The sequence below is a fragment of the Calidris pugnax genome, unplaced genomic scaffold (assembly GCF_001431845.1).
Source record: "Calidris pugnax isolate Ruff unplaced genomic scaffold, ASM143184v1 scaffold32, whole genome shotgun sequence".
Classification (NCBI taxonomy): Eukaryota; Metazoa; Chordata; class Aves; order Charadriiformes; family Scolopacidae; genus Calidris; species Calidris pugnax.
The window spans coordinates 463,687-481,096 of record NW_015090783.1 but is presented as its reverse complement, the minus strand read 5'-3'; the positions used below and the strand labels follow the sequence as shown (position 1 = coordinate 481,096).

Here is a 17,410-nt window from a genome sequence, read left to right as displayed (position 1 = left end):
ACAACCACCCGCGCCCCCCCGCCAGCGGGCCCCGCTCCCCCCAACGCCTCCTCCGGGCGACGGGTTCCCGAGCGGGGAGAGCCCTGCCCCGGCAGCAGAGGGGGGAAGCTCAGCGGAAAGCCCCCGCTGCCCCGCGGGGAACGGAGCCGGGTCCCCTCGGGCCCGGCCAAACTCCCGCTTCCAGCCCCGGGCGGGCGGGAGCCGGGTCCGGGCTCCGCCAGCACCCACGGCAAGGAGAGCGGGGCGGCGGGAGGCCCAAAGCCTCCCCGGGGGGAGCGGTCGGGGCCGCGCTCCCTCTCTCCCCGGTGCGGGTACCCCCAGAGGCTGAGGGAGAGGGGGTGCCGGTCCGCCGGACCACGGGCAACGGCACCACCATGGCCATCGCCGCGGTCACCGGGGAGGAGACCCGGCTCTGCGGGAACTGGTAGGAAACGAAACCGAAGGCTGGGCGGGGGCGGCGGTGCCGGTGCCGAGGGCAGGCCGGGTCAGGGATTAAGTGAGTCAACGCTAAGAGGGTGGTGAGACTCGGGAACAGGCTGCCCGGAGAAGCTGTGGGTGCCCCATCCCAAGGCCAGGCTGGATGGGGCTTGGAGCAACCTGGTCTGGTGGGGGGTGTCCCTGCCCAGGGCAAGGGGGTTGGAACTCAATGATATTTAAGGTTCTTTCCAACCCAAACCATTCTAGGATTTTGTATTCCCTTAAAATACTATGAAATACCAGAAAGTGCAGATTGCTATCTTTTTAGAAATGTTTGGGTTTTGGTTTTACCGTGTCAGGTATTACTGCCTAATAAAATAATTTCCCCAACCATTACTCGAATTTCTGACTTAATGGTTGACTAGAAACCAAAGTATTCAAATAGAAATGAATCACAGAATGGCAGGCGTTGGAAGGGACCTCTGGGGATCATCTGGTCCAACCCCTCTGCCTCGGCAGGCTCACCTGGAGCAGGTTGGACGGGAACGCGTCCAGGCGGGGTTTGAATGTCTCAAGGGAAGGAGATATTGAATAAACACTTGATTTTTCAGTGGGGTAGACATGAAGTTCGTGATTGCAAGTTTTTCTTTAGCAGCTTTGTGGCTCAGAAGCAGAGATGTAAAAATAGAATCAATAGGCACATATTGTTGTGGCAGTTGTTTCTCTTTGATAACAGTTCTCTTTCTTTAGAAGCTCCAGTCTTGATAATACACTTACTGATAATGGTGTAAGCACAGAAGTTGCATCTCGAATACAAGCAACCAAAGAAATTAATCCTTTTTTTTTTTTTCCTTCTCTCTCAAAGAGACATTGGAATCCAAACAGTTTCTTGCAACATCAGCCTAGTTTGTTTGCAAGCAGTGAGAATGGGCAGTTCAGACACTGCTGTTGGACTTTGTTGCTTTGCCAGGCTGTTGGCTGCTGGGGATCTGGCAAGGGAGAAAACCCAGCAGCTGTTGTGTTTCTGCACTAAGCAATAGGTTATAATGTTGGTGTTTTGAAGGCTGATTTCTTGCGGGGGGTGAGGGGGAGGGATACATCCCTCCAGAAATGGTGCTGCCTGTTTGAGGCAGGAATAAGGGCTAAGCTCCTGCTGCTTTAGTTCTTTTTGCACCTTTTGTGTTTGTAAGCCTTGCATCCTCCTCAGGAGAAGGAAACGAGTGTCTCAGAAATGGGGTGAGTTGAGGGATTTTGGCTACAGAGCAATATGGTTACTGCTGTCATTCCCTGGACAAAGCTGGCCTAACAGATCTGTTAATTATTTTTTTCCAAGCAGAGCAGTGTTTGACCTCTCATAGCCAAGATATTTTCAGGAAGAAACTTTTATCTTCTCAGATTAGTTTATTAACTTGGACCTGGTGATCGCTTGTTTATGCTGCAAAATTTGTCTTTCACGTAGGGAAATAAATCCACCTTGATTTTATCTTAATGCAGTTTGAAAACTGTGACCTTTGCATGCTATATACATTAATATCCCAACTTATAAAGGAACAGGGAGGCCTAGCTGGGCTTGTCTTTCTCTTTAGTTACTCAGTTCTCTGAACCATGAATTCATAGAAAACTTTATTAGGATTTTTTTTGTTGTTATGAAAAACTGCTTGAAATTCTTGTCAGTGTATTTTCTGAAAAGAAACCTCTGTGGCTTTCCTGTAGCACAAAGGAGATCCCTGTCGCTAATTTCATCATGCACGAAATCCACTGTAGCAGAAATATCGAAGTGTGTCGCTACTGCAGTGAGTCAATCCCAAAGTCTGAAATGAAGAACCATATGGAATCTGAACATGAGCAGGTGAGAAACAGATTTCTCCTCCAAAATTGCTGACTTCTATGGCAATTAATCTAACGAGGTCTCTGTCTTGTAGGTTACCTGCAAGTGTGGGATGAAGATAGAAAAAAGTCTCTTGAAGGATCATGAGGTTGGTGGACTTTATATTACTAGACACTTGGAAGATACTCTGTGGTGTTTCCAAGCACTGATTCCTGGAGCCTTTCTGTCAGCCAAGACCTGGATTCCAGCCTGTGATTTCTGCCTCCTTTTTATTGAACCCTGCTTTCGAAATTCACACCCTCTGAGAGGATTTCCAACCACCTTGGTTGGAAACTGCTCTAAAGTGGTGGAGCCTGCTCAAGTCTTCATATCAAAGGGGTATCTGTGATAATTGGTGATTCCATCCTTATTAACGATTAAGATGAAAAATGGCACACTATTTCAAAACTACATGATATGATTTACTTGACTTTTCTCATTCCTTTAACATTACGCATTTCTGACTCTGCTGTGTGTTTTAGTAACTCATTATGTCCAAACAGACTTTATAAATAGCTTGTAAAATAAACTAAAATAGGACACAGTGGGATTTTCTGAATCCAGTTGGCTGCTGTCACAGGCAATCTTGTCATAAATGTCAGTACCTTCCCTTCCCATGGGCTCATTTAGAGACAGCTCTGAAAGGGCCACCTAATTCTGCTTATGGCTGAGGAAAAATGGATTTACTTTGAAGATATGTCCAGTTTAAAACTCTGGAAGTACTTTATCCTGCATGTTTGTGTGTAGTGCTGTTAGTTGTGTTTGTAAAGCAATTGATGATGTGTTATTGCAGCATCTGCAATTGCAACATGTATTTCACCTCTGTTTAACCCCTTTGGAAGGGCAACGTACCTGTCATTCAGTGTAGGGTAAAGAACATCTGCAAACGATTCTTGTTGAGCAGTAAATGTGCTGTAAATGTGTTCCCTAATAGAACACACACTAATGTGTTTTTTAGCAGTACTCGATGAAATGGGATTAGTACTGAATGTCAAGACCGTATCTAAAAGCTGACTTCAAAAAGAACTTTGTGAATCTGCTGTCCAAGCCTTACAGATTTTGAAAAAAAATGTTCTGAGCACTGGGAGTGCTTCAGCTGGCGCGTTTATGACTGCACAGGTTACACAACACGTTGTTCTTGCGTTTCTCACACAGTATCTTATTCCAGGCTATTCTTCTGTGTGGCTTCGGATCTGTCTGAAGGAACAATAGACGGCTCAACTCTTGAGCAAACTGAGAACCTCCCTCCACCTTTGCCTTGGTCTTCCATATGTGAAGAATAATCCCTCTTTCATTTTTCCAGGCGTCGGCCTGCCCTCTGCGCCCTGCCCTCTGCCAGTACTGTGACATACAGCTGGCTTTCGACAAGCTCCAGGACCACGAGATCTACTGCGGAGCCAGGACTGAGAGGTGCGGCGGGTGCGGTCGGAACGTCATGGTGAAAGATCTGAAAGAGCATCCTCGAGTCTGCGGGCAAGAGGGGAAACAAGTGAGAGGGAGCAGGAGGGCGCCTCGCTACCAGGATGAGGATGCAGGTCTGCGCGCCCTTCGAGACATTAGAAACAGACTGAGATCAGGTAACGCTGCTGGGCCTCTGTGGAGAACGCCCAGGGTGCTAGAAAATCAGATTTACAGCAGCTGTGTAGGAGACAAAACACTTTAAGGACATTAGCGGGGAAAAAACTAAATGTTTCAGCAGCACAAAGAAAGCAAAAGCGAGGCAAGATGCAGAGAAGAATAATTACTGGCTTCTGACTTGACATTTGGCAGCTGATCCTAGTATAAGGGTTTGTAATTGCTTTATGTGAAAATACTGAATCATGAAAGCTCCAGAGGCCCTGTGAGTGGGACTGTATTACTGTGGAATAGAACTGCAAAGGTGTGAGCCAGCTAAATAACAGGGCTGCTGAGGTACCTAGTGTGAAAGCCTAGTCCACTGCCTGTTCCTTTGTCTCAAAGCATCCAGCTTAAAAATTGGAAATTTTTAAAATTGGAGTTGTTTGCTCACTGCGAATTCCATCCATTTTTGTTCAGCATCTGCACCCCTCTCTCCTTTAGTTCAGCAGAAGGGTAGGTGAGATCTGGATGTGGGTTCACCTATGAAATGCTGGGCATTTCTGCAGTAACATCCTGCTGGGACGTAGGCTGAGACTATTATCAATGCCCCTGCTCTTTCCTAAGCCTCTGATCTCTCATCTCCACGTGCAGGGGGTCATGTCACACTTTAGACATTTCCATGAGCTCTTGGCTGAATCTGTGCTCCACTCAGAGGATTTAACACCATGGAACACTAAATTACAGTCTTTGCTGCAGAAGAGTGCCTGGTTTGTAGAAATAACTCCAGGGCTTAGGTAATAAACCTGAATAATCTGGAGAGCTGTAACTTCCAAAGAGTCTTCACAAATAGTATTTTTAAGCACGTGTAAGCTTTGTTTAAAATTCTCATGTAATCAGTACAAGTTGAAATACCAGAGAGATTTGAAGGAGGCCAGCACGGGTGAGGAGCACTCGGCCTCTCCTCGTGTATGTTTAAAATTCTCATGTAATCAGTACAAGTGAAATACCAGAGAGATTTGAAAGAGGCCAGCATGGGTGAGGAGCACTCGGCCTCTCTTCGTCTGTCGTCAGTTGAGTCTTGGGCCCCGTTCTGGAGCCCTGGTTTTCCTTTCAGTGTAACACTCCTGCCAGGAAACATTTCATGGTGTTCTTCTGTAGGTGTATAATTCCCACTGTTGTCAAATGGAATATCATGAAAAGGAATTTGTTTTCCCCTTGATATACTGAAAAAACAAAGCTGAAGTGTTCCAGTTTGTAAAAGCGACGAGATTACAGTATTTTAATTGGACCTTGGTCACAGTGTAGGTCACAGAAGGTTCCTCAGTCACTTCATAAAGCTCCCAAGAAGCTTAAGTTCAAGCTTTTGGAATAAGAACAATGACTTTCTTATTTATTTTTTTTCCTTTTTTGCTTGTTAAAAACAAAAATAGGATGTTTTCCTTCTTCCTCCTGAATTTGATACAGGTGTCCTTCTAGGTTCTGAAATGCTGACCTCCACAAGTGTCCTCACGTGCAGGTGTGAAAACCTTGTGGTTGAGCTGGTTTAATGGGCAGAAGAGAACTGCTTGTTGTGGGTTTAATGTTCGCTCAAATTGATGATATTTCTGTTTTGAAGAGGATGAACTGGAGCAGCTGGAGAGGAATGAAAACGCTCGTTCTGCGCTTTATGAAGAGTGGAACCCCGACTTAGACTACGTGTTGGCTCTCAGCCTACAAAATGAGAATTATCCTCACAATAACACCGCAGCTGAAATTCCCAGGGACTTCTGGGAGAACTACTACACCAAAGAATCCATGCCATCGGCCTGTCTGAACGAACCAGACAAGTCAAACATCTTCTCCTGTGACTCTTTAGTGTCTTTTAGCACAGCAAACCACATAAAAAGTAAGTATGAACTCCGTTGTGGTTGTTTTTTTTTTTTTTCCCTTAAAGTTTGCGGGAGGGCAGCAGGAAAGAGGATTCTTGGATTGGGAATGTCGAGGATTATCTGGGTATTTTAAAATGTCAACATGAGTCTCTTTGAGACTTCCTCTAAATCATTTTTAGATAATTGATATACGGGAGATTAGACTCTCCATCAGTACCATTTTTCCTTCCTTTCTTAAATTTTATCTTTTGCTCCCTCAAAACTTAGCAATATTAGTGTATAAAAGAATTTCTTTCAAAGAGCTATTAGTCAAGCAAGACAGCAAGGGAAGAAGGAATAAAAGCTCTAGTGAGTGTCTGACCTTGATCTGTGGTGGGAGCTTCGTAACAACTTTCCCCTTGAGGGAAACAGGAAGGGAGGATCTGGGGGAGTCCTGAAGTGCCAGCTGATTTTGAAAGGAGAAATGGAACAATAAAGGATTTATTGAAAGCAGTAAGAGGCTTTTTTACCAGACCATTCGATATATCTTTGACCCCAAAATGTTGTTCTCGCTCTGGGTGATGTGAATTTGCATATGTGAAATTTGGCAAGTGGGACTGGAGTAACTGTTCCTGTAGCATTTGCTCTGGGTGCTGTCCTGTGGCACGGAGTGGGGGTCTGGTGCTTAGGAATTCTGCAGATAAGTCAGTCCAACTGCACTGGACTTCTCATGGTAGAGGAACAAACCGTTACTTACTTTGCAGACGACGAGATCATCATGTTGCCGTGCGAATTTTGTGAGGAGCTGTACCCTGCTGAAGATCTGATTCTTCACCAGGTTTAGTACCTTCTTCTATTGTATTATCTAGGGGTTTGCAGTAAATACTTTTTTGTGCTACTCGGTGCCACTGCCAGAGCTCTAGCAGTTTTCTCTTTGCAAGGCATGGTTTTTAAAATCCATCTGTGCTCAACAGGACAGCTAATTTTTCCGTGTTGCTTGAATAACAGACAGGTTGTAACCCAGCAAGTGCCTTTGCCTCGTTCAGTAAAAGAAGTTCTTCTCCAAATCCACGAGAATATGAAGGTCTACGTGCTGTTGGGTCCAAGGGCTGGAGGTCTCTCTCTTCATCCCAGCCCCAAGCTGTCCAGGCAGAAGGAGACATTATGATCCCATGTGAATTTTGTGGCATCCAGCTCGAAGAGGAGACTCTCTTTCATCATCAGGTACAAACCCAAATTTGACCTGTTGTGTTGCATCCAGTTGTTCAGGATCTGTGCCAAGTCCTGCGGCCTCTTCTTGTGGCAGGTTTCAGGAATCCAAGTAACTGTCCCCTGTGTCAGATCTTCCTAAACAAAGGCTCTTGGGTCCCACCTAAGGTGTCGTGGCTCTTACTGAAAAATAACCATTGTTTTTGAAAGCCTCTATAACAAAAGCTAAACAAAAAGCCCCGAAATTGCACAATATAAATGTTTTGACTTTTATACATAAAAGTTCTGTTGAAACCAGGATGTATGAATCACAGCTGAGGTGGGAGAGGAACACAAGCGTGTGAGCTGTGTAGGAGAGGAAGTAGGGAACTCGGGCTGTGAATCTCAGAGAGGGAGGAATGTCTCAGATGTAAAGAGAGAGAGGAAGGGAAAGAGCAGGGACATAGCACAGTCTTGGCTGAAGGGGGAAGTGGGGGGTTTGTGAAGGGTTGGGTGTTGCAGAGGGGTCACCAGGGTGTTCCCGCTCTACAGAATCATAGAATTGTGGAGGTTGGAAGTGACCTTTAGGATCATTGAGTCCAGCCATCAACCTAACTCTGATAAAAGCCATGACTAAACCATGTCACTGAGCACTATGTCAGCCTGTCTTTTGAATACCTCCAGGGATGGTGCCTCCACCCCTTCCCTGGGCAGCCCATTCCAAGGCTTAATAATCCTTTCAATGTCAAAATTTTTCCTAATCTCCAATCTGACCCTCCTCTGGAACAACTTGAGGCCATTTCCTCATCACCTGTGACTTGGGAGAAGAGACCAACCCCCGCGGCTACACCCTCCTTTCAGGGAGTTGTGGAGAGTGAGAAGGTCTCCCCTCAGCCTCCTTTTCTCCCTCAGCCTCTCATAAAACTTGTTCTCCAGACCCCTCACCAGCTCCGTTGCCCTTCTCTGGACCCTTCTATACATCGCTCTGATACTGCTGATACTGAATGCACGCCGGGTCTTGGTGCTGCCGAAGCTGTTCCTGCTTTCAGAGGGATGGGCAGACACCAGCTCGAATTCCTGGTGCTTTCCTGCTCCTCTACACCTGGGGAGCAGATTCAGGGAGCCCTGTGTGCGTGGGACAGACAGTGCTCTGGAATTTGCTGCTCTTATGGATGAGCTTGGTCATTTTCTATTTCACAGAAGGAATGGGGAAGTGAACAGTTCTCACAGTCCTAACTAACAAACTAGTGAAGCTGCAGTTTGTTTGTTTTTTCTGAGGCCTTTCCTCTCCAGGCTGACAGGAAAATCGGTATTAATAGAAATGAGATCTCATAAAATGTCATAGTTTATCCTGTGCTAAGTAGTTGTGCTGGGCACTAAGAAGTCCCATCCACTCCCTATTACAGTTGGCTGCTGGAAGACTTCGTTGGTTTTTTTTTTCTCCCTGTCTAACTATTTTGGAAAGGCAGAAGGCAAAGACTGCTTTACCTACCAGCTGTAGATAATCAGGACTACAGCTGTGTATGATAATCAGGACTCGTTAAGAATTAGTGATGGGAGCTGAGTTGCAACAACATAGTTTGTTTGCAACCTGTGAAAGGGACACCCTGTAGTTAAAGTTTTGTGTTCCGGGTGGTATCCCTGGTATTGAACAAAGATAACAAATGTTCTCCTTTCTAGTTCTTGTTTTTGTTGTGTGTCCTGTGGGTTTCTGTCTTCTTATTTGTTCCCCGATGTAATGGACTTGCAGTAAAACATGTCTTCATAACGGGGATAGCCAGCGGGGGCACTTCTGTGGGCAGCATGACTTGGAAATCACTTTTAACTTGATTTGTGTCCTTGGATTTGGTTTTTATGATGGTACCAGTGCCAGGCTGACACCAGGAAGCTGATCAGAATCAGTGACAGTAGTTCAGGGCTATTTTCCCCCTGCTGGGGCCTGGCTTGGGGTGGTTTTGGGGTGTGAGAGGCAGAAGCTGAAGGAGGGATTGTCTGGTTGTGGGCTGGCAGCGAGTCCCTGGCTACGGGCTGGGTTCGATCACCGCCTCACGCTGCCAGTTCCATTTTCCTTGGGTCCTGGGGTGGCTGTTGATGTTCCTGAGCTCTGTGTGAGAGACAGGGGGCTTAAGGCAGAGACAAGGGGTGTGTCGACAAGCCAGTACCTGCTTCTTCCTAAACACAATTTCCTCCTACCCCAAATCCTTCTGCGGGGTGCTGCTCTGCGTGCTGGGGCCTGGCTTGGGGTGGTTTTGGGGTGTGAGAGGCAGAAGCTGAAGGAGGGATTGTCTGGTTGTGGGCTGGCAGCGAGTCCCTGGCTACGGGCTGGGTTCGATCACCGCCTCACGCTGCCAGTTCCATTTTCCTTGGGTCCTGGGGTGGCTGTTGATGGTTCCTGAGCTCTGTGTGAGAGACAGGGGGCTTAAGGCAGAGACAAGGGGTGTGTTGACAAGCCAGTACCTGCCTCTTCCTAAACACAATTTCCTGCTACCCCAAATCCTCCCGCGGGGTGCTGCTCTGCAGTGTTTTTACAGGAATTAGTTGGTAGGAGCTGTCATTTCAACACTCTGACATCTGTTTTCCTTCAGCACCACTGCGACCTGCGCCCAGCCAGCCCCGCAGGCAGCTTCCCACCCCGGCACCCACCAGCTCCTCAAGCCAACAGGGAGAGAAGAGACTCGCCCGAGCTGGCACGGAGGAGAATCAGGCATCAAGGTGTGGGCAAAGCACGGGTTCACACACTTCTCCTTGACGTTTGCAGGAACACTGTGCCTGTTCCAAGCTGAGTTGTTACTGTGTTCTGTCTCCAAAATTTAAAAGTCTTCGCTCTTCTACCATTGGTCTAGTTTTACACAAATCACTGAAACTTGATTTCCTCCCAGATCTTGGTTATGAAGCCCTGTGCTGGGAGCTTCATGATTCACTCTCCCTATTAAGCGCTGTGTTCTTCTCCTTGCAGGAGATGTTTCTCCTCGGTGCATAGAAGGCTTTGGGCAGCAGAGGCTCAGCTGTCCTGCAGGAGGGACCAAGTTACTCAATAATATGGCAAACATCAGGAATGCACCATTGTCCTCTTCAGCCAGAGCCAGTGACGCTTCCGAGGCCAGAGGGAAGCCCAGGAAGGTGACTGGTGACGAGGGCAGACCAAAGAACAGAGGTGCAAGAGAAGCTGCAGGTGGGACAACGCCACGTGTGAGACCTACTCAGAACTTCCGTTCAGAAGCCTTCACATCCAGCTTCTCCAGAACTTCTCCAGCCCAGTCAAGGTAACACCTTCCACTTCCAGCAGCCACGCTGGGGCTGCCCTAAAGCAGGAGGGAGCCGTGGCACCGTGGGGGTTTTGCTCTGCAGAAAGTAGGGGCACAGCCTTCAGCCTGGCTAGGTAACACCTTCCACTTCCAGCAGCCACGCTGGGGCTGCCCTAAAGCAGGAGGGAGCCGTGGCACCGTGGGGGTTTTGCTCTGCAGAAAGTAGGGGCACAGCCTTTGGTCTGGCTCGTTCTGACCTTCAGGTGGCAGCAGCCCCACAGCACTGGAGACGCATCCCTTCCAGGCCCCTTCTGATGCAGATCTGGATTCCCTCCCGTTTGCCTGGGGCTGAAAGGGTTTCACTCAGTTCAATTTGGCTGCTGCTTATCTGGGTTTCAAACAGCAAACTCAGGCTTTTAGATAGAAATAGAACGGACAAAATGGTTGCTGGGAGAAAATGCAGGATAATGCTATTACCTGTCCATTGTAGCGCTCTGGCTTGGCTTTTTGAATGGGATCTGGTTCTTCTGCTGCAAAAATACCTGGGTCGGGGTTCAGGAGGAGGTTGAAGGGCTCTTCCTGGACCTTCTGGAGTCTCCCTGGTGTGAAGGACCTGGGTTTGTTCAGCAGTAGCACCCAGGTCAGTACGTTGCTGCCTCTGACAGTGTCCTTGCTCTTCCACAGCACCAGCAGCGCAGGAGGAAGGAGCCCGGGGGTGTCGGAGGGTCCCGTTGGCTTCAGGCACAGGAGCACAAAGGTGAGGCCAGGGAGGGGGGACTGGACACCTCCCTTTCAGGGGACGGGGCCATTACCCCTTGAGTTTGCAATGGTTTTGCCAGGACAACGAGCTGGTTTTACAGTCCTTCCTGTGTCAGTGAGGTTTTCATCAGGGACTCTTTGAAAACGGCATTTTTACTTTTTCTTCCCCTTCCCTTTAGGCCAAATCCCAGGGCCCAGCGTCCGATCACCCGGGGGAGAAGTGACCCACCACTTAGAGAAAACACACTGAGCACCCTGCGTACTATTGCTGTGCACTCCAGTGCTTCTTATCCGAGTGCAAGTAAAATTCCTGTATCTCTGTGTCATTGAAGACTTTCTATGAATTTACATTTTTATAGGCAGTGATCATTCTCTCTCTCTCTCTATATATATATATCTGTATTTTTAATGTGAGAGTGTACTACAGGTTTTTACTTGTGTCATCTCCACAAGTGATGTCCCGGGGCAGCAGATACACCTCTGGTTGTTTCTGCACCAGCTCTCTGTGACACCCGGTGACAGTGCTGACGTACATGCTGTGTCCCACCGGGGGCTGGGGGGTGTCTGTGCCTCCAGCTCCTTGTCCCGGCTGTTCCCGGGGCGCCCAGGACACGGACGGGGGGATTATCGTTGTCAGTGGATAAGCCCTGAGCCTGTAGCTGGTTAAATGCTTTTTAATGCTGTATTAGTCCAGGCTTTTTAAATTCCTTGTAATAAAATTTATCTAATGATGTCCCAAACCACTGCGCAGTAAAAGTCTGTTCCCTGAAGTGACGTGGGATGACAAACGCTCTCTGAGGGGACGGTCCCCACCTCGCCCTGGCCCATTCAGAGGGCTCTGTTAATTTGCATTCCGCTGTTATTACCTGCATTAGGGCTCTGTTAATTTGCTTTATGAGCTGTTTGCAGCCCCTGTGCTTTGGGAATGGGTAACGCACAAGCTGGAGCAGGCAGCTCTTAGATAATGACTGTGGGCATCAGCCTAATTAACTGGGCACAGCAGATGGCATGAGCAGGGATAATTAACCAGTCACCCTTGTAGGACGAGGCTGGTGCTGCAGCCCCTGAAGAGCAGTGATGGCTGACAGGAGTGGGGGTTTAAAGGCAAGACATTTTACATTCCACCAACTGTAAGTGTTTATTTCTGCAGGAGAAGCAGAATAAAGGTGTTTAAAAACAGCAGTGATGGCTGACAGGAGTGGGGGTTTAAAGGCAAGACATTTTACATTCCACCAACTGTAAGTGTTTATTTCTGCAGGAGAAGCAGAATAAAGGTGTTTAAAAACAGGTAGGAATGGGCCTTGGGGTGGCATTTCTGGGGAAAGGTGCTTGGGCCAGAGAAGGGAATTGGGAAGGGGAGCAGGAGGCCTCCTTCAGAGATCCTTAGTGTGGAAAATAACAAACTCCCAAGCTGACAGGGGGGCTTGGTCTGTCTTATTCCTCTGGTGTGAAAAATAACCCCCTTTCTCCCTTCAGAGAAATACCAGCACCCATTGTGCTCGCTTCCCTCGTCGCACAAAATACTGACATTTCTGTTCCAAGAAAATACAAATGGAAGTGGGATTTGGCAGCAAATCACCCGCAACTGCGCTTGCAGCAGCTCCAACCCCCCTGCTTCGAGGAATTAATTTTTAAATCCTTTCCAGCCCCAAATAAGGACACAGACCAGCTAAAGGGATGTTAAGAATCTCCTTTATGCGAGTGTACACGGTATGGCCAAGAGCACTTAACAGGTTAATGCTGTGTACGGACCCGAGATGGACACACACCAAGCTAGAACTAACACCCAGCTCCAGAGTTTTGCCATTGTTTAGTATAATTTTTACATTCTGAATGAATATCTATTTATTTAAAAAAAAAAAATCATCACAAACCAATCTTTGCTTTGACAAACAAGCCTATTACAGAGGATGTCAAGTTCATTTAAAGCACAAGGAAGTAATGATGATTAGAAGAGCTTTAATTAAAAGGCCATTTGAGCTGCAGTTGGAGCACTGCAGCGCTTCCTTCCTAATAACGTGAAAAAATAAAAAAGAAAAAGCCAAAAAAGCCAAAAAAAACCCTCCACAACTCGCTCTCTTGCAGGGCTCATACCATCCTCCAGAAGAAAACCAAAGTCCATGAAGGTTATTTACTGGTGTGACATTTTTTTCCTGTATAAGAAGCTTCATTTACACGGCGAGGTGTAAACGGCATCGACGAAAAGTTTGTTATTTGTAATCATAAATAATTAACTGTAATAAATACGTATCAAGTAACTTTACAGCACACTTTTCAGGGCCAGGATGCAGGTACGTCCCGCTCCGCTGCGCTCTCGGGCGGGAGCGGACAGACCTTAGCAGCAGTTTTGTACTCACAGCCGTGTCGGAGCCGTGGACACGCCGGCGCAGCCCGGTGCTGCAGCAAAATGTCAGTGCAGCAGCGACATTCCTTGCTTTTCCTTCCTGCCCCTCTTTGGGAACAAACCAGCTCCTGCTTCGTTTTCCCCCCTCGGTCTCTGTGACTCCGGGTGTTTGCGCTTCCTCCCAGCGATCCCTCAGCTGCATCTGTGCTTCTACCAGGAAAGGGACAAGAGTCAAGAGGGAATGTTCTTCCCAGGTGGAGCTGTTCCCTGGACAGGGCGATAGCACAGCGGAGGGTGACGGGCCTTTCCTGACCACGGGATCCGGAGACTCCGAACGCAACAACTACCTCTACGACTGTTGCACACACGTCGTCCCACTCGCTCACAGCAGCACAGGAATATACACACTTGTTTAGGCTCTTCTCTCGTACTCACATTTTATCTTCCAAGTACCACACACTCATCATTCCCAATATTCACAATAATATACAATAAATACAGCTTTTCCCATTCCCATCGCCACGGAGACAAGCCAAAGGAGCAGGGACACGGTACCAGCCCTACAGCAGAGCTACACACCCCGCAGCGCGCCGTGCGTGCGTGGAGCACGGGGAAGGGAAACCCCACGCCTGAGCTCGGTGCTGGCACTTCACTGACGGGGGGCACCGAGCGGAGCAGAGCGGCGCTTCCCCCACCTTCCCTCGGTGACACTCGCTCCTGCCGGGTTCCCGGCCACCGGCGCAGCGATGCCCCGCTTCGAACGCGCCCCGTGCAGGGCCAGCACCTTCAGAGGAGTGAAGGAAGGTACAAGGTGGTGACGTGTCCTTTGGGAACCAACCCCGGAACGTGTTTCACCCCGTACAGAAGTTAAAGCTGGAGGACTGCCTGCTCTCCACGCTCTGCTACTGTCTCTCTGCAGAAAATAGAAGTTTTAGCCTCAGAAGCGCAACTTTGCGCCTTCCCTCCCTGCCACCTCGTCCTCCTTCTGGGTGTCACATTCCCAGGATAATTTGCTCTTAGATCAAAGACCATTTTTGAGTACAAAAACGAGTTACAGGTGTTTTTAAACCACGCACCCGGGATTCTGAAAGCCTGTTGGGAAGTGGGATAAAGTCACAGACGATAAGCTTGGACTGTGGTATCTTACACCAGACAGAGAGAAGCCATTTTGTTTCTGCTAATATTTTAATTACAATAAATTATTTTGTTACTAAGCCAAAGCAGACATTCAAGAACATCTAGGGCAAGAACCCAACTGAATTATGGCCCTTTCACTGTTCTTTTTGATTATAAAGCTCCCTAAATCAGAAGTGTCGTGCTGAAACCCCAAATTAACGGTGGTGGCTCCCCGTGTGCTTGCTTCTAGTTTAAAAAGTTACAGGAAAATGGTGGGAACGTAAACATGCAGTTTGGCAGCGCATTTTCTGCTCTGAAACTCAAGCTTAAGTGCTAGAAATCCTGCCCCATCCCCTGCCTGCCACAGACGGGGCAGCGTGCCCTGGTCCTGGGGGTGCCCAGCAGCCGTTCCCTCCCCCCGCACCCGATTCCTGCCATTTTTGTACTCAAAAATGTTCCAGGGGAGAGCGATCTACGAGCCTTCACCTCCGAGCGCTCCCCGACCCCCGCTCTCGGGTTGTGTTCGCCTGGGTGATACCGTTCTAAATTACAAAATTAGAAATGTACATGTTTAAAGGTTTTTCAAAATTAAATTATACACAAACTGGTCTTTACTAAACTATCCTACAAATATTCCACAAACAAGGCAGCAAAAGAACCAGTCCACCACGAAGTCTACCAATACAAAATGTAAGTCTTCCAGTAATTATTGTAACGGGAACACAAGTTCAGAAAATAAATTAACCTCCAGCTGGTCACACAGTGTTACAGGAGGTATTTTTTGATGTGAATCGAAGGGTTTTGTCGTCGGCAGAGTCATGGAACAATCCGGTCACCTCTCGGCCTCCCCTCAGCCCCCTCAGCCGCTGAGCGGGTCCTCGCGGTAGTGGATGGCGTATCGCAGCTTCTCCAGCATGATGTCCAGCGAGGAGTACTGGGGCAGCTTGATCATGAACATGCACGTCTCCACGCGGATGTACCGGGAGTCTGGAGAACCTGCGGGGGAAGCAGCGCCAGACGGGCCGTGAGCACACCCTCTGCTCCTCACCTCCTCCTCCAAAAGCGTCCCCAGACCCAGCAGTATCAGAATAAAAGGATTCCTGCCTGCATCTCCCGAGCCTCAGACACTGCTGTGCTGCTCAGCCACTCTCAGCCTATATTTTTCAATCACTCCAGCCATTTTAAAAGCACACGAGACAAATATTACCCAAAGTCTCTCATTGTGTCTAAAGAACCATGTCTGCTCTCTTCTTATTTACAGCCATAACTACCTGCTTCTCCTTTGAATTAAAACCAGAGGACCCAAAAGCTGGAATCCCAATGGCAGCAGAGCTGATTCCCTCTGCCGGAGCAGACGGGGGGGGAACATACCTGCGGCGCCGTCGGGGGGCGCTATTTTCATGGGGTACGGCGGGACATGGGCGGTGTCAGGGCCCCCGTCTTTGCAAGGGCAGGTGAAGGGGATCCGCTCCTGGTTGCAGGCAAACTTGATGAACTTGCAGAGCTCCTCCTGAGTGAACATCTCCAGCGCGCTCCAGAAGAACTCGATGTGCTGATCGGTCTCCATCAGACCCACCTGGTACATGGTGTGTGCCTACCAGAGAAGAGAAAGCAAAGTGTCCACGGCTGCTTGACTCTCCCTTCGTAAATCTTCCCCACTGACACGCCAAGGGGGTGACTTCTGACACAAGAGCACAGTTCTTCTCATGGCCTAATTCTTATGGTAACCAAATGAAAGTATTTAGGACCAGAAGTTGCCTGTTACAGATTAATTTTAGATTTTCTCAAGTTATTCGCAATTCATTATGGTGGTGGCGGCTCTTTCAGCCCTTACCTCAAGTGGCAAATATTAAATAAATCTCAGTAAAATGGAGATAGATTTAAAATGTCGTGTTAAAAAGTAAATTCATTACTCCTCTCTGGAACAAGCCCCACTCTGAGTATTTCCTCAATCCAGTGAAATCTTAAAAGTTTTCTTGGGGGCAAAGAGGAGTGTCCAGGTCTAGGCCAGTGTTCCCTAGGGACCACCTTGGCTGTACCACAAGCAGAAGGTCCTCCCCTAACACCTTCCCTGCGGGAGGGTCAGCGGGGCAAGTTTTGCCAAAGCAGCTGCAGTTCTCCCCACCTTGAGGAACTCCAGGTTGATGTATGGAAGCCCACACGTCCTCAGCTCCATCTCCAGAGGGGTGAGCGTAGTCAGAAGCTGGAGGGGGATGATGGAGCCAAGGCCAGCACGCACGGCAGTCATGCACTCCGGAGTCTGCAGCTCCCGCATCCTCAAGCTCCGGATGGCCGCGGCGTACACGTCCTTGTTCTCCCACCTGCAAGGGCAGGGATTTCAGGATGAGAAAGGAGAGTCCCCAAGAGCCCTCTCGCCCTGCCCCAGACCCACTCACACACAGGAGGGATCTACGGGGAGATTGCGCTTGAATAATCGAGAGTGAGCATGAAGCTGTTTGCATTCTGATGCTTCCCTATTCAGTTTCACCTTCCTCAGCTTCCTCTTCCTCCCTCACGCTTGCCCATCTCTCTCAGCCTCCTGACTGGGGGTGTTTGCTGAAGGCTGGGAGCAGCTGATGGGCGCTGCTCCTCCGCTCTGGTTCTCACAGCACAAAAGGCAGTCAATAGCATGAGTGATGCCAAGCTCCTGCCAACAAATATATGGCTTTCCTGGATCGCTCCAGCCTCCAAGCTTGTTACCAAAGCATCTCTGGAGAGCCTACTGCTTGGAAAACGATTCCAGAGATCATTTCTCGTGTAACCCAGTCCAACATCCTGCCAAGCAAGATGTTACTTACCCCACCGGGATGTGCCTGCCCCTGGGACAGAGCTCCACTTCCTCCCCCGTCATGGTCAGGTAGGTGAATTTGCAGCAGGGCTTGTTGGGACAGTCGGGGCTCTCTGTTGCCAGATGCTGAGAAGCAATTTCTGCACAAAGAGCTTCCAGTTCTGTCTCATCATTTATCTGTCACGGAACACAAGGAGAGAATCTGATGACCACCAGGTTCTTGTGGCTCATTTAAGATGTCACCACAGCACACAAAGTGCACTCGTTAGATCATCTGGAGAC

General features: G+C 48.6%; 2 protein-coding genes across 3 annotated transcripts in view; one reads left to right on the top strand and one right to left on the bottom strand.

The window, feature by feature from the left end:
- The first annotated feature begins 304 nt into the window (after positions 1-304).
- Positions 305-11,620, top strand: TRAFD1 (TRAF-type zinc finger domain containing 1). The gene is made up of 11 exons (XM_014960693.1): positions 305-424; positions 2,131-2,266; positions 2,340-2,393; positions 3,588-3,861; positions 5,457-5,726; positions 6,453-6,526; positions 6,697-6,912; positions 9,462-9,588; positions 9,833-10,139; positions 10,806-10,878; positions 11,060-11,620. The coding sequence occupies exons 1-11, from the start codon at positions 375-377 to the stop codon at positions 11,102-11,104; spliced, it is 1,626 nt and encodes a 541-aa protein (XP_014816179.1). The 5' UTR covers positions 305-374; the 3' UTR covers positions 11,105-11,620.
- A 935-nt stretch (positions 11,621-12,555) lies between these two features.
- Positions 12,556-17,410, bottom strand: part of HECTD4 (HECT domain containing E3 ubiquitin protein ligase 4) — an 81,363-nt gene continuing 76,508 nt past the window's right edge. For both annotated transcript variants that reach the window (XM_014963129.1, XM_014963138.1), the window contains exons 73-76: positions 17,139-17,305; positions 16,466-16,661; positions 15,712-15,934; positions 12,556-15,336 (exon numbers count right to left, since the gene is read on the bottom strand). In XM_014963129.1, coding sequence (XP_014818615.1) covers positions 15,200-15,336; positions 15,712-15,934; positions 16,466-16,661; positions 17,139-17,305 — 723 coding nt within the window. In that variant the 3' untranslated portion in view covers positions 12,556-15,199. The remainder of the gene's footprint in view (positions 15,337-15,711; positions 15,935-16,465; positions 16,662-17,138; positions 17,306-17,410) is intronic.